This window comes from Pan paniscus, chromosome 11 (genome assembly GCF_029289425.2).
Source record: "Pan paniscus chromosome 11, NHGRI_mPanPan1-v2.0_pri, whole genome shotgun sequence".
NCBI lineage: Eukaryota > Metazoa > Chordata > Mammalia > Primates > Hominidae > Pan > Pan paniscus.
In genome coordinates, this window is record NC_073260.2 from 89,592,981 (window position 1) to 89,607,940 (window position 14,960).

General features: G+C 54.4%; 1 protein-coding gene across 6 annotated transcripts; it reads right to left on the reverse strand.

Annotated features, from left to right (window-relative positions):
- Positions 1 to 1,957: 1,957 nt before the first annotated feature.
- DNAJB5 (DnaJ heat shock protein family (Hsp40) member B5) lies at positions 1,958 to 10,732 on the reverse strand. 6 transcript variants are annotated; one of them, XM_057303142.1, is made up of 5 exons: positions 10,584 to 10,732; positions 9,598 to 9,739; positions 6,964 to 7,208; positions 3,544 to 4,145; positions 1,958 to 3,361 (listed from the first exon to the last, which is right to left on the reverse strand). In XM_057303142.1, exons 2-5 carry the CDS (start codon positions 9,663 to 9,665, stop codon positions 3,128 to 3,130), a joined length of 1,149 nt encoding a protein of 382 aa, XP_057159125.1. In that variant the 5' UTR covers positions 9,666 to 9,739; positions 10,584 to 10,732; the 3' UTR covers positions 1,958 to 3,127. The 6 variants fall into 6 exon arrangements, with proteins under 6 accessions (XP_057159125.1, XP_034823269.1, XP_057159126.1 ...); XM_034967378.3 differs by having other exon boundaries at positions 9,598 to 9,742; positions 10,584 to 10,722; XM_057303143.2 differs by lacking the exon at positions 9,598 to 9,739 and adding an exon at positions 9,799 to 9,911 and having other exon boundaries at positions 10,584 to 10,687.
- Positions 10,733 to 14,960: the final 4,228 nt, after the last annotated feature.

A 14,960-nucleotide genomic window follows, 5' to 3' on the forward strand; every position in this document is an offset into this window, starting at 1 on the left:
GAACTCTGTCTAAAAAAAAAATCCTATCCCCAGAGTGTGCTCAGCAGGACATGATAATTTCCCAGGTCTTGTGTGTCTACACAGAGGCCAAAGGGAGCAGTTTGGCCCAGCAGACCAGAATCCCAAATCTTCAGGCCTCAGGAAAAATCCCGGACAAGAATTTAGCCACAAGTCAAGAGAGCGGCTACCCTAGGAGCCCCAAAGGAGGAGAGCATTGAGTAGGGGATGTAGGGTGGGGGCATCTCCCTGCTCAGGCCAGGGGATTAGCAGATACCCTTGTAAGCAAGACCCCCTGGTTTCTGCACATTTTCTCCTTTCAAACGGGGTACAAAAGTACCTCAGGTGAAAGGATGAGGAGGTTTTTTTCAGTGTCTTTATTGTGGGGAAAAAAGCCAATTAGTGTCAGCTTAAGCCTGGCCCAGCTAAAGGCAGTGCTGTCTGGATAGTACTGGGGACACTGGCACTCAGGAGGGCATGACTGTCATGGGCCTGATCCTGGAGAAGATGTGGGATTCATGCTCAAAGTCAGCCCCAGGAGGATGTGCAGGGCTAGGCAGAGCCTGCAGATGGGCATTTCTTCAACTATAGGGCTCCTTCTACCCAGACCGCAGGAAAGGGACAAGTGCCCCCTCATGCAGCCACCACTCAGGTCCTGAGGGCCAGAGTTATCTCCGTAGACACAGGCAGGTCAGAGGCCAGGACAGACATCCCTAGATAACTGAGATTTGAGGATTTGCAGCTGTGTTCAGTGCTTCCCAGGGAGCCTGTGTCCATAGCCAGGCCTCACCAGCATGGGCCAAGGAGGCCAGGTACCTCTGGCTACCCTCTCCAATGTCCAGGCTCTGTCTTTTACTGCTAGCCACCATGAATATTATATAGTACTATAAGTGTTTAACTGTACATAGCACATATGAAAGCACTTTTCACAGCTGTTGTTCATAGAACATGCTTATAAGCCAGAACCATAAAACCTTAATTATAATACATCAACTCCATACTTCCAAAGAACATACCTTCCCACAGGAATATCGACCAGTACTTTTCATCGTACATTCAGTCGTTCATCGTACATAGCACATTACAGTCAAATAAATCCTCGTCACCACAGATACCCCCCCCCCAGATAGTGGTTTCTCGCTCACCATCCTCCATGAAATCAATATCCTGCACAAGAGTGCTACTCTCCTCACTCCAGGCCCAAACACTTGGGGGTAGCTCTTCTAGTCAGCCAGAAAGTCCTTCAGCCTCGCCAGGAGCAGTGGCTCATGTTTGTAATCCCAGCACTTTGGGAGGCCAAGGCAGGCGGATCACTTGAGGTCAAGAGTTTGAGACCAGCCTGGGCAACATGGTGAAACCCTGTCTCTACCAAAAATACAAAAATTAGCCGGGTGTGATGGTGCATGCCTGTAATCCCAGCTACTCGGAGGCTGAGGCAGGAGAGTTGCTTGAACCTAGGAGACAGAGGCTGCAGTGAACCTAGGAGACAGAGGCTGCAGTGAACCAAGATTGCATCACTGCACTCCAGCCTGGGCGACAGAGCAAGACTCCGTGTCAAAAAAAAAAAAAAAAAAAAGTTCTCCACCCCCTCCTAGAAAAAAATTTTCTCCTAGAAGGAAAATTTATCTGACTCAGAGAAAATTTAGACAAGAAGAGAAAATCTGTTTTCATGCTAGCACATCTTCTGAAGACAATGGTCTCTGTCTCTCATGAGCAGGGATATTTTTCCTTCCCAAATAGATGTTTCTTCTAATAGCTGAGTGGTACTTTATGTCTGTGCTGTGTTTGGAGTATATGTTTTAGAAATCCCAGGAGGCTTCGAGGAAGGCAGAGGTCAGCTTCAGCTTATACTGAGGGCCTGCTTGGGCTTCTCAAAGGTGACCAGAGCCCAGGAAGGAGGGTGACAGTGGCCCTCCTCAGCCACCCCCATCCCAGGTTTGTTGCTCCTGCTCAGATGCCATATTTTTAAAATACTTTATTTTTTACATAATACTGTCATTACAAAAAAATACAAAAAAACTACTATAAAAACATTCGGGGGTTGTCAAAGTGAGAAAACCTAAAGACCCCACCCCAGGATCTGGCTGAAGCAGTCTTCCCCCAGCTCCTTCACTATGACCTTTATACAACTGTGGGGGTGGGGTGGGATCACACAGGCATAAAAGGGCTGGAAATTCCCCACACAGCCTCCAAGGGTAAGAAATGAGTAGCTTCACATATCACAAAAGTGGGATTTGGAAGTTTGGGGGTGGCTAGGCCCTGAGTTCAGAGGTGTGGGGAAAAACCTGTGACCCTGAATCTCTTGGTGGGGAATAGCTGCCACCTGACCCCAAAGCCCTTTCCCTTCCTGATGAAGGCTGGGAGATGGGCCCTGTCCCCCACCTCTTAGCCTTAATACCTCAGGCCCCATTCCCTGCCCTCCACCCTTGAACACTCCTGAGAGCAGCAGGGAGGACAGAACCTCCAGCTCTGCAGGTGTAGGCAGGGCAGCTGTTACGGAGGCTGCTGAGGAGCTCACCCCCCTGCTCCAGATGAAAAGTGTCTCGTGCTCAAGTCCCTGTTCACAGGTTGTGAACTTTCCCTTCTTATCCTCTCTCCTTTCTCCCAGAGAGGCACAGACAGCTCTAGGTGAGTGCTTCTTGTGCATGAATATGTGTGCCATTACCTTGGACACTGTGGACCTGGGGGTGGGGCTGAGAAAGCAATGTCCTTTCTAGTCTTTTCCACCCCCAACAGCAGGAAGCCAAAGGGAAGGGAGGGGACTGGTATTAGCAAAGCTGAGGGGAGGAGGACATGCTATGTACAGGCATGGATAAGGAATCTCTACATATCTTCAAGTAGCACTCAGGTCACTCTCCAGCCACTGCAGTGGAAACTGGATTGAAAGCTAGTGACATGAACATTGACCCCTGGCCTGGGCTAGCTCTCCCCACCTCCCTCCCACTCCCCCCAGGCAGCCCAGCTCTGAAAGGGGTCAGGGACAGGAACATTTTCCTGAAAACCAGTGGCTTTTTTTTTGCATTTTAGAAAAAGTTGCCAGTGTCCAGTGGACATCAAGCTGGGTGCACATTGAGTGGAGTGAGTGTTGGGGGTATTGCTGTGGTAGGCTCTGGACTGGCTGGGGCAGAGCCTAGGAACAGGGTAGGTGCTGCTTAAGGATCTGTCTTGTCTGTGGTGTTAATCTGTCTGGGAAGCGAACTTTGAACTCAACAATGAGGTCTCCCCGCTGAGTTGGCACTTTGGGGAAGGGAAGGCCCTCCCCACGGAGTCTCTTCACGGTGCCTGGCTTGATGACATCATTGCAGGGCAAAGGGATCACTCGGCCGTCAATAGTGGGAATGTTCACAGTGCAGCCACACAGCGCCTGGGAAAGACGAAGCAGAAAGTGAGGAAAAGGTGGGGTAAGGTGAGTGGGAAGGAAGGAAATAGACTGAGGTGGGGAAAGAATGTGCCAGCTGGTGGGGAAAGAATGTGCCAGCTGGCGGGAAAAGAGGGAATGTCCCCACCATCTCCCCAGCACACACACACAGCCTGACTAGGCCCCACCTCCTTGAGGCTGATCAGGGCACTGTAGAGCACGTTGGTTCCATCTCGGCGGAAGTGTGCATGGGGCTTGTCTTTGAGCACAAAGACGATGTCAGCAGGGATGTTGTCAGGTGTGGCGTCGCCCTCTTTGGGGAAGGTGATCTTGGTGCCTTCCTTCCAGCCACGCTTGATGACTATGTGCAGGATCTTGTCCTCGGTGCGCACAGTTCGCCCATCAGGGTTGAGGCGACGCCTCGTGATCTTCATGCGCTTGGTGGAGCCATGGTAGATCTCCTCCAGGGACACCCGCAGCTCGTGCACCACTGGGGGGTCCTGCACCTTGCGCCGAGGGTACAGTGGTTCTGGGGCTCGCCTTGGACCCCTACTCAGCCCATTGAAGCCAAAACGGCCGAAAGCACCAAATGGGTCCTCATCTTCATCCACATCCATGTCATCTGGGTCAAAGCCACTGAAGGGCCGAGTGGAGCGGCTGCTGGCAAAGAAGATATCGAAGGGGTTGGAGCCACCAAAGAAGGAGGCAAAGGTGGCATGGGGGTCCCCATGAAAGGTGTAGTGAAAGGAGCCACTGGAGCCACCTGATGTGCCACCGCCGGTCTTCAGGCCTAGAGGGGAGGAGAAGTTAGGGGCAGTGTGGCTTATTCTGGCCCCATCCCAGTGTCTTCCCCCTGCCCTCTAGCTCCCAGTTCACAGGCTTAGAGAAAGAAGCAACCTTTAAATCCCACAGAGAGGGCCAGGCTAATAGAGTAAGAAAGGCTTCTGGCAAGATTATCTTCCATTCCTAATTATATATTTAATAACGATGCACAACTTGAGATTCAAAGAGGCTTGCTTACCCAATAGGTGGAAAAGCCAGGACTAGAGTACTTAGAGGATGTGACTTCCAGTCCTGTAATCTTTTCCACATACTCATGGTCCAAAGATGTCTCAAAAAGCCTTGAATGACTAGCCTGGTGTCACATTACAAGTGATACTTGGTTCCCAAATCTTTGCTTATCTCCAAAGACATAGGACAAGGGGCCATCAGACAGGATGTGACCACAGAGGGGGCTGGTAAGTGAACAGTCACAAATAGGGTAGGGATCCAACCCGGGAGGAAGACCACTTTCACTCTGCTTCTAGCAGTGTTTCCTCTTTCCCTGACCCCTGCTCAAATGGGAAATCAGGAAGCCTTAAAAAGTGGGAAAGCTCATTAGCTTAGAGATGAAGAGCTATTTTTCTAGAAAAAGTTTTTAAATGCTTTGTTCCCACACTCTGCTTGGTGTTACACAACTTTAGGGAGTGTCATTCACACATTGTACAGACATAGACTACAATGGGAATGGAGCTCCCTGGAGTTATACAACAGCGAACGCCATACCCCACACCTAATGTTGAGCAACCAAAATGCATGAATGGGCTGGCACATGGCAGTGGTGACCTTAGCTGCTCTCTCTGTCAGGTCCTGTCTAAGGGGCTCAGATTCCTGGAGGCAGCCTTCATGCACAGGAGGGGGTGCTGGCAGTAGTGGGGGATGTGGGGAGAGGGTTCACACTGAGAACTGCTCCGGAATACGGAGACTATGGGTGGGGTCCAGGCTAGGAAAGAGACCCTTCTCTTTGAGGCCGTTTATCTAGAATTTCAACTGATCATGGAGATCTGAGCCTAAATTAGCCTCTTATTTCCTGGGACCACAAGGGCAGATTTGAGTTTCACTAGAGAGGCCAAGTGGCAGACGGTTCAGGGACTTGTGGCAGCTGCCTCTTCACCCCTCCCCCAAGACCTAGGATCTCTCCTTTCCTTCTATCGAGGGGCTGATTATCAAGCGAGTTCAAGCAGCCTGGCAGAGCTCAGTGAGAGAGGGAGGGAGGCTGGACTGATGATGACGGGAAGGGGTAATTCTCTCTATAGGGATTTCTATTCTTCCACTACCACCCCCTTTTCAAGCTGGGAGCAACTTGTCCCTAGCTGGAGCTGCACACAGAGTCTGTGTGTATAACTGCTCTTATAATAAATGGCTGCTGGGGATTGGGCAGGGTGGACAGAAATATAACCAACATTTCTAAGCTGCTTCTCCCTCCCCAGGCCATGGAGGTCCCCTTAAGGCCATGCCGCATCCTCAGGGGCCTTCCTGGGATGGGGTTCTGCATCAGAACCTGGCGTCTGGACCCCTTCACTTAGGCAGAAGGGGTGAAGTATCTCGGGGGAGCTCTGCCAGCTCCTGCCTTCTTTCTAAACAGAGGTGAGGCTGAATGGAGGAATGGGTGCAATTCCAAGGCAGGTCACATGGTGGCATGGTGTCTGCACTGCTTCCCTCTTTTCCACTCCTATCCCTCCCATCCCTCCATGCCAGAGAGAAAAATGTCTTAGCTGAAAGAATACTGGGGGTTCCAGCCGGTATCTGGTGAATCTGGGAGTTGGCACGTCTAGGAGGTAGGCAGGAAGAATGGAAGGAACCGACAGCATGGAGAATTGGAAAAGGGAGTTGGGAGGACGAGGGTTCACAGAGGGGCATGGAACACAAGGACAGGACGAGGGGAAGAAAATAACCTTCTTATCTACATATGATTAGCCCATTTAGTTTTGAGGATAGAAAGGGGAGGGTGAAGAGGAGGAGAATGTGAAAGAAAGGTGGATTCTGTTGGGGAGGAAGGACAGTTCTTCCCAGGAAGGAGAGTCCTCAGCATGACAATGTCTCTTAATATAGCCTGACAGGTGCCTGTGGCTGGCGGGTGGCAGGCAGCCCTGAGGGGCAGGCCCAGAATTAGCAGCTACATCATGGCCGTGGGATGTGCTGGGAGGGGCCTCCCTCTCAGAGGCTTTATTTGGGCCTTTCCTGCCTCCCACCCCATGGCCACCAGCTACCCCAGGGAAGGGGTAAGATGCCAGCAGCAGTTCCCCTTCCACCCTTGGATCCCTGCCACTTCCTCTGGGAGGCAAAGCTCCACCTCTGTTCTGCTGGCCAGAAGCAGGCAGGGCCGGGGGAGAGAAGGGGAAAACCATTTCTGCTCAGAGCTCTGGTAGTTAATTCCCAGGCTGCTTAAGGGCCAGACTTTTATGCTGATGAATGTAAATGCTCTGTCCTCAGAGAGCCACACACTCCCTCTCCCCAACCTTCCTCATCAGCCAATGAAGCAGCGGAGACTTCAGGCAGGACTAATAAGGCTGGGAAGGAAAGAAGGGCGGGGAAGGCCTCTGGCTCTTGCTTCAGACCTCTCTAAGGCCTGAACCCGAGGAGGGAGGGGGCAGAGAGAGGCGGGGAGAACTAGGGTGAGCTGAGCTGGGTAGTGGGTGGGCTTCTCTCTTCTCTGGGTGACAGTGCTGGAAACCCTTGCTGCCCTCACCCCCTCCACAGCCTCCAGTTCCCCGCTACACAAACTGGTGCACCTGGGACCCCTACCAAGCGGAGGGGTCCGGGATTGGGCTGGAGTGCTGCCCTCTTACCTTCCTCCCCATACTGGTCATACAGGCCCCGTTTCTTGGGGTCACTTAGCACATCATAGGCCTCTGCAATCTCCTTAAACTTCTCCTCAGCGTTGGGTTCTTTATTCTTGTCTGGGTGGTACTTCAAGGCCATCTTCCGGTAGGCTTTCTTGATCTCATCCTCGTTGGCCCCCGATGGGATCCCAAGAATCTTGTAATAATCTTTTCCCATCACAGCCACTGGACCAGCACTGGTCTCCTTGTTTCTGAAAGAAACCCAGGGCCAAGACTTGATGCCTTCTCTTCTGCCCCAGCCCTGTTCCTGATGATCTTGCAATCCCTAAATGACTCCCTGGGTAACCTTCAGCAGGTCATGCCTGTTCTGTGGGCCTGTGTCCCCCCATCTGTAAAATGAAAGGTTTGGACTAGATGATCTCTTCTGGCTCTGACATTCTAGAATTCTGTGATTCCGTCCTCACCTCCTGGGTTTTCCCAGCAGGAAGCTGAAGGTTGTGGCCCACTCTTGGGGCTAGGCTGAGGCCCTGGTCCTTGGGCCAGACTGAGGACCCCTGAGAGGCCCTGCTGAGTGAGGTGGCACCATGGACTGAGCGACCCACACACAGGAGCTGGCGAAGGTCAGTGTAACGGGTGAGGTCACCTGAGCATCGTGGTCTCCTACGCCACGCCTCAGGCATGGTGCCCAGGCTGAGGGCAGCTGGGGCAGTGGCCCAGGACTGGGAACAGGCCTGGGTCTTCCGCCAGCTGTCCTGGCCAGCCAGACTGAGTCAGGGAATGGGTGTCTGGAGTCCTGTCTGCCATTGGAGACCCCAGGCCTCCCCGCCCCCACCCCTCTGACGATGCTAAGCCTCACGTGTGACTCAGATCACAGGGTGACTCACAGCCTTTGGAAACTGCTGTTTCCAACGCCCTCATTAGCAGGGGGGGCGACACTATCCTTCCCCCAACCAGGGCAACAGTTCCCTTTACTCATTTGCCAGCGTCTACACACAAAACTGTGAGGGCTGTGCCGCCTAAGCACCAGTGTGAGTGAACAAAAGCATCCTGGGGACAGGACTTTTTAACCCCAGCTGTTAGGAGACAATTGGGCACTAACCAACCACCATTTCCTTAATACCTCTCCTAGCCCCACCCCATGCCCCCAGTCCACCCTGTGGTTTAGGATCTGGCCCATCGTCAGACCCATATTCCTCTGAGTCCCTTTTAAGGTGGGTGCAGGAGCATTTGTTATAAGAGAAACGTACAACCCGAATTCTTCCATTCCAGTCTCCCTCTATCGGTGTGTCTGTGGTGGATATCAGGGGAAGGGGGACTTTCCTGTAGCTAGAGCTCTCTGGGGGATGGCCAGAAGCCATTCTCAGCCCTTCTGAGACTTGGCCAACCCCTGCCAAAGCGAGGAGAACCAGAGTCTTTCTAGCAATGTCCTAGGCTGGCAGCCACAGCTGAGACCTGCCTTTCTGCCTCTGACTGCTTCACAGCAGGGAGGTGTACAGGGTGTCCTTGCAGGAGTGAGGGCTGTAACCGGGTAAGGGGGAGGCGCCCAAGGCCCTAGGTGGGCAGGGACAATGGCCCTCACTGCTGCCCCCACAGGCTCTGCTGCAGGTGGCTGGGTTGACTCATGGTTCTGGGAGTCACCTTTCTCTGACGAAGAAAAGTCTCCACAAAGGCGGGTACTCCCCCATTGCCCCCCACCAGCATGTCACGTCTGTGGGGGAGACAGGGTGGGGGGTGGGGTTGGGAGAGGCAGAGAAGAAAGAGCACCTCGTTGGGGGGGGGCAGCCATTTTCGGAAATGGCAGCAAAAGCCGTCTGAGAGGGAGCGGGGGGGGGTGGTCTGCCATTTCTGCCTCAACTCACACCTTCTTTCCCTTGGGACTGGGAAAGAACCCTAGCACACCAAGAGGGTGCCCCTAGAGAACGAGAGCAGCTTCCAGGCAGAGGGCCAGTGGAACGGCTCACCAGCCACCCACCTCCTTTTGGTGTCCCTGCATTACCTCCACACCCGGCCAGCTTCCTCCCTGGTACCCACCTGCTAGCTGCTCTAGGCCCATACATCTCTTGCCTCCGCAGACACAGGGCAAGCTCTTTCAGGATCTGCCTCCTTTTTCTCTTTCTGCTTTCCTCCCTCCTTCCCTTCCCCCCTACCCACAGGCCACGTGTTGGAATGACAAAGGAGCCCCATGGCATGGCACTGCCTTTGATGGAGAAGAATGAGGAGGATGTTAAGGTAGAGGCAGGAAGGAAAAATGGGGAGAAAATGGCGAGGGGGACTGTTGAGGTACAGGGAGGGGAGATGGCTGATACAGAAAATGAGGTACTGATGGAGGGGGATGAGTGACAGATGGAAATGGCTGAGGTGGAAAATGGGTTAATGATGGGTTGAAAGGGAGGAATGTCGAGAGTTGAAATAATGGAGGAAATGTCTGTGGAAAATGGATACCTGAAGGGTTTGAGAAAAGAAGAGGAATGATAAGGGGTGCAATTCATTCAAATATGTGGGTGAGGCCGGAGGGGGGTTCCTGTATGTCACAGAGGGGATGAGGATGAGGTGGAGGAAGCAGGAAGGCAATGGAGGGGATGGCCGCGTGGAGGGTTTGACTGGGTATGGGTATGAGTGCCCTTCTCCGGAGGGACTTACCGAAACTTTACAAACCCATTCAGCGTCCACGCTCGAAGTTTTAAGGGCTCCAGCTGAATTTTAAACATCAAGCTGGCTAAGAAGTCTTCTCCCCAGGAGTGTGGGAAGCTCCGGAAAGCTCCTCGGGCCTGCAGTGGGGGTGCTGCTGGGGGTGGGCAGGAGAGCACTGTGCGCTTAAACATGCCCAGCCAAGCCCCTCACCTCTGATCGCTCCACCGGAGCCGGCCTGAAGTGCTGCAGCTCTGGAAGCCACCTCCTTGGACTCTCAGAGGCGCGTGCCCAGCAAGGCCTGTCTGGCGCAGCAGGTGCCGGACCTGATCCCCAAGTGTGGAGAGTGAAGGGAGAAGACCCGCGGCCACCTGCTTTCAGGTGCAGCAGTGTCTGGCTGGCTGTGAGCGGCTGTATGGCAGTGTGTCAGTGAGGCTGGGAGTGCAAGCGTGTGTTTGTGAGTGGCAGCGTGTATACCTGTGACAGGTGTGATTGTGAGGGCCCGAGAGGCAGTGAGCTCCTGTCGCCTCTCACTGGGGAGGACCCGACCCCAATCCCCAAGAACCTACTCAATGAAGTCACTGACGGGAGTCTCCTCCCTCGCAGATGGGCGGGGCAGAGCGGAGCTCGGCCGGGACAAAAGGCGCGGCGAGGAGAGGAGGGGAGGGGGCTCGGGCGGGGGAGGGTGGTCGGTGATGTCACCCGCGCTGGCTGGCTGGTCTGCTCACAGATGCCTCCGCCCCACAGAACCCAATCTGGTCCGGTCCGACTCGACCCTCCCCTCCCTTCCCCTCCCCTCCCCGACTCAGACGCTGGCCTCCCCCTGTGACAGCCAAGCCCGGGTCGAGGACTCCGAGCACCCTGCAGACCCCGGGGCCCCGCATCCCCAAGGCAGCAGAGCCTACGGGCCCTCAGTGTCCCAACCCCCCGACACCAGGAGCCCTGGCTTCACGACGCCCCGCTCCCGGGACCCCCGAGTCCTGGCTCGGCGCCCTCACCGGTGAGGAGCTGCGGGCGCCGCCGTGGTCCGTGAGACAGCCGCTGCCCCCTCCCCCGGCTCCGGCTCCGCCGCCTCCACCCGGGACAGGAGTCGCCTGCCCGCCGGCCGCCGACAGCGGGACCGGGAGCCCGCCCCCACGGCTCCGCCTCCGCGCCGCCCATTGAACCGCCTTCCTGTCACTCAGCTCAGCCTCTACTGTGATTGGGCAGTTTTCAATAAGCGGCTTGGTGATAGCCGCCCATCCTCCGCCCCTGTCACCCGGCCACACGCGCACACATTCCAGGCAGTGATTGGTGTGGATCTGATTGGCGCCCTCTTGGATCACTCAACCACGCCTCTTTGCCATCTTGTCGTGCCATTGGTGAAAAAGACAGAGGGCGGCAACCTCGCGCGCCCTTTGATTTTATTGGTTCGTGCCTGAGACTCAGACCCGAGCCCGGGGGCAAACTATATTAGTCCAATCTCCGGGTTGAGAAGGTGGGACGTACTGGCCACTGCTCGAATCCCAGGAGAACCTTCTGGAACCCTTGCGACGTCAAAGGCAGCCTTAAAGGAAAACTGTACCCACCAGTTGGCCGTGCGGCCGTGCATTCTTTCCTTTCTTCATTGGGGGGCAAGGGGGAGAGAACAGTGCACTCTGGGAGGTGTAGTCCCTGGACCGGGGCCAAAAGGTCAGCACTTCTTACTCGCCTTTCAGCCAACGGTGTAACCACCTCAAGCTGACCTCATTTAGCTTTACCTTATCCTGACCCCGCGGTGGCCTGATGTGACCTAACGGAATCTCTAACAGACCCCACGGATGCCGGGTTTCAGAGCCCCCCGGACCTCTCCCCCGAGGGAAACGCATGGCTCTGCCCAGGCCGGTGCCTCCAGGAATCTCCCCCGCCCACCCTCTGTACAGCCCCTCATCCTCGCGCCCCTCTTCAGCGACCCCGCGGTCCCCATTTCAGTCCCCCTTCTAATCAGTCTCTCATCCTGCTTCCCCCTGGAATGCCTGTGTTTTAGCCCTTTCCTTCTTGGCCCTCGATGATCTGTCTTCCTTCCCGCAGTGATCCGTTTTGTCTTATTCTTGGTTCTTTCTTTACACCGCGATCTCCTATCCTAGCTCTCCCCTTTCATCTTTCATCTCACTCCCCAAGATCCCCTTCCTTAACACCCTCAGAATCTCTAGTCTCCCCCACCCCCCATTAAGTCATTAGATCTCAGCCCCAGTGTCCCCGATGCAGGGAGCAGGCGGGGCTGCGGAGGCGGTCGCCAGCGGAAGCCGCCACTCGAGCAGACACGGTGCCTGGCGCCCACGTCACTGTCTCCCAGGCCCATCTGTGCTCGAGGGAGCGGGGGTGGGGAGGGAGTAATTTGGGGGTGAAGTGGGGGAGGGGAGTGCTGGGGGGTTGATGATAAAAGAAGGGTCAGGCCAGAAGCTCTCCTTTACTTCTTTCTTTCCTATTTTCCAGAGACAGAGTTTGGACACCCATGAGGTCTTGCTAGAAACTGCGGCTTGAGTACCTGGGCCAAGAGCAGAGCAAGGGGGGGGGGGGGGTGGTGCCAGGGTCCTGGGGTCATGTCTGTAGATTCTTCACTACCTACCTTCATGCCAGGAGTCACTATGGGGCTCCCAAGGGTAAAGGGGCATGAGGTGTGAAGGAAGAAAGAGACTTGGGGTGAGAGGAGGATGGAAAGGAAGTGGGGTTGGGGGCCAGGAGGGGAGCAGAGATGGGTGATGAATGTGGGGAAACGAGGAGCATGAGGAATTTGAGGAAATGGGGTTGAGGGAGGGGAGGTAGGGAGAGGGGGTGGTGAGAGGATGGTGAGATGGGGTGAGGGGGATGAGGAGGGGAGGGGCATGGGGCAGATGAGCCATAGGGTGGGAGTAAGGAGGGCAGAGGAAAGGAGGGCTGGGGAGGGGAGGAAAGGCAGGGTGGGGGATAAGGAAAGAAGGGCTGCGGAGGGGCAGGAAGGCAGGGTGAGGGATGAGGAAAGAAGGGGTGAGTAATGAAAGGATGAGGCACAGAGATGGGGTGAGGAGGAGTGAGGAAGGGGGAGGGGAGGGAGGAGGGATGGACATCTCTGTGTGACACAGAGATGGGTAAGGTGGGGTGAGGGGCCCTGCACCGCTGCTGGCTCCTCAGATCTGGGGGCTCTCACTCTTCCACCTCCAGACCCGTGGGGCCCAGGCTGTGGGTGGCTCTACTTCTTCCTATTCCAGTTCTGTCTCTTTTGCCTCCCCCAGCCTTGCCTGTGCCAACACGGAGGCAGAGAGTTTAGTCACCAGCCTTTACCTGGCCCCTGCTAATGCTAAAGTGTAGGCTCGGACCTTTGAGGGTGCAGGACTGTGCCTTCAGGTGTTGGTGGCACGGACTCCACTGTTTGCCTAGTCCTCGGTTCCTGCCCTCAGTCCCATTGTCCTGGGTGTCACGTGTGTGTAGTGCTCAGTGTGGCATGGACTGTGACAGTGTGGTCTGGAGTCTATGCACCTTGTGAGCTTACACGCCACACTCATGCCTCATCTCCTTTGTAAATGGGGATTGGTGCCTCAGGGGGTTGTTGAGAGGGTTAATTAAGGTAACACAGGTAGTGCACTTAGTTCTGAGCTGGGCATGTAGTTTATACCCAACCAATGGTTAACTTGGTTAACTCAACCAAGTTAACCATTACTCTACATGTTCACAGATGCTGGGAGTGTGAGTGCATCTATAAATCTTTGAGTCTGATTGGGAGTTATTTGTAGTGTGGTACTGGTAATGAGATTTGTGAGTGGATCTGTGCAGTTATTTTTGTGTGGTGGTGTGCCTGATTCTGTTATATGTTGTAGGTATATGATTTTGGGTCAGTGTACATGTGTGAGTAAATGACTGTGCGGGCATGTGTCTACATGACAAAGAGTGGATAAGGTATATAGCCACTGACACATTGACACCATGTCTGCCAGCGTATGCACGCATCTGCGATCATGCCAGTCCCAAACGCCCCCACTCACCCTCCCTCCCCTTGGAGACGTCATAACCCTAGGTGTCCCTCATTTCCTCACCCTGAGGGAACCGGAACCCGTGGGCAGGGGTGGGGGTGGGTGCCAGTGAGGAGGTGTTTTAGACAGAGGCACATGTTCCCTCCCAGACTGTATAGGGAAGGGAGCCCCTATCCTGCTCACATCCCAAAGGCTGCAGAGGAAGTGCCCCCAGCCTGTTTTCAGTTCCCTGTCTTGTCACCATGGTAATGGTTGCCAGGGGTTCCCATGGTTGCTAAGATCTGGGTGTGGGAGGCTGCCAGGCCCTGTTGCCAGTAGAAACAGAGAATCCTGGGGGGAAGGAAGACTACCCTCACAGCTGCCACCTCTCTGCAGTGACAGAACTGGCCCTTGGGCCACTTCTCTCCCCCCGTTGTACCTATGAGTTGTATGTGGTAGTACTAGTGTGTGTGTGGGAGCAGGAGCGGGGGCTTTAACAGGAAACCAGAACTAGAATACTGGGATACTAGAATACTGAGGAAAAGGGGCTACTTGGCCTACCCATCATCATCCTTAAAGTTGGGAGGGCCTTACGAATTAGTGACTACCCGCCATCTCTACTAAAATACAAAAAAAATTAGCCAGGTGTTGTGGCACATGCCTGTAATCTCAGCTACTCAGGAGGCTGAGGCAAAAGAATCACTTGAACCCAGAAGGCAGAGGTTGCAGTGAGCCGAGATCGCACCACTGCACTCCAGCCTGGGTGACAGAGTGAGACGAGACTCCCTGTCAAAAAAAAAAAAGAAAAGAAAAGAAAAAAAAGAAATGAGTGACTATCTCCTGCTGTCCCCTGTCCCTCATATCTCTCCCCTGGGCAGTCTCCCTGTTTGTTCTTGAGTTCTTCAGTGACTGGGTACTCATTACCTGATGCTTTCTCCTGGGTGTAGGAATGCCACATTGACCCATCACCTTGGCAGCAGATGGCCTCCCTCCTGTGATCAGACTCTGAGCATCTCACCTGGTACATGCTTCATGCTGACACCCAGGCCCAGACTTTGGTCCCACACTGAGTCCCAACTTTGACCTCAGCCTGAGACACAACCTGATTATTGTCCTGGTAGAGACAGTTCCCCGAATCCAGCCTCTGCCCAAACCCTCCTCCTAGACATGGCTGAGCCCTAATTTTGATACAAAATACTTGAATTCATCTTCAGATTCAGTTCTGATCCTATACTGAACTAACTGAACATTACCAGGGATCTGACTCCCTGATATTCGCTGGCGTCTCCCTGCGTGTTCTGAACCTATGCTGACCAGCCCCAAAAGGGTTCAGAGGGGTGATTTCTTGCCTTGGGATGAGAGAGCAATGTTAGGGATGACCAGCAGAGGGCGTGCAACATCAGGTTCTAGAGGCAAGCGTCCAAGAGCCCA

Bases quoted from the DNA above. Each gene is read 5' to 3' on its own strand.
- DNAJB5 (XM_008955205.5), bottom strand. From the start codon at position 9,446: ATGAATTGCACCCCTTATCATTCCTCTTCTTTTCTCAAACCCTTCAGG. The intron at 7,209-8,988 runs GTGGGTACCAGG...GGTTTCTTTCAG, and splicing joins GGGCCTAGAGCAGCTAGCAG to AAACAAGGAGACCAGTGCTG. The intron at 4,146-6,963 runs GTAAGAGGGCAG...CCTCCCCTCTAG, and splicing joins TGACCAGTATGGGGAGGAAG to GCCTGAAGACCGGCGGTGGC.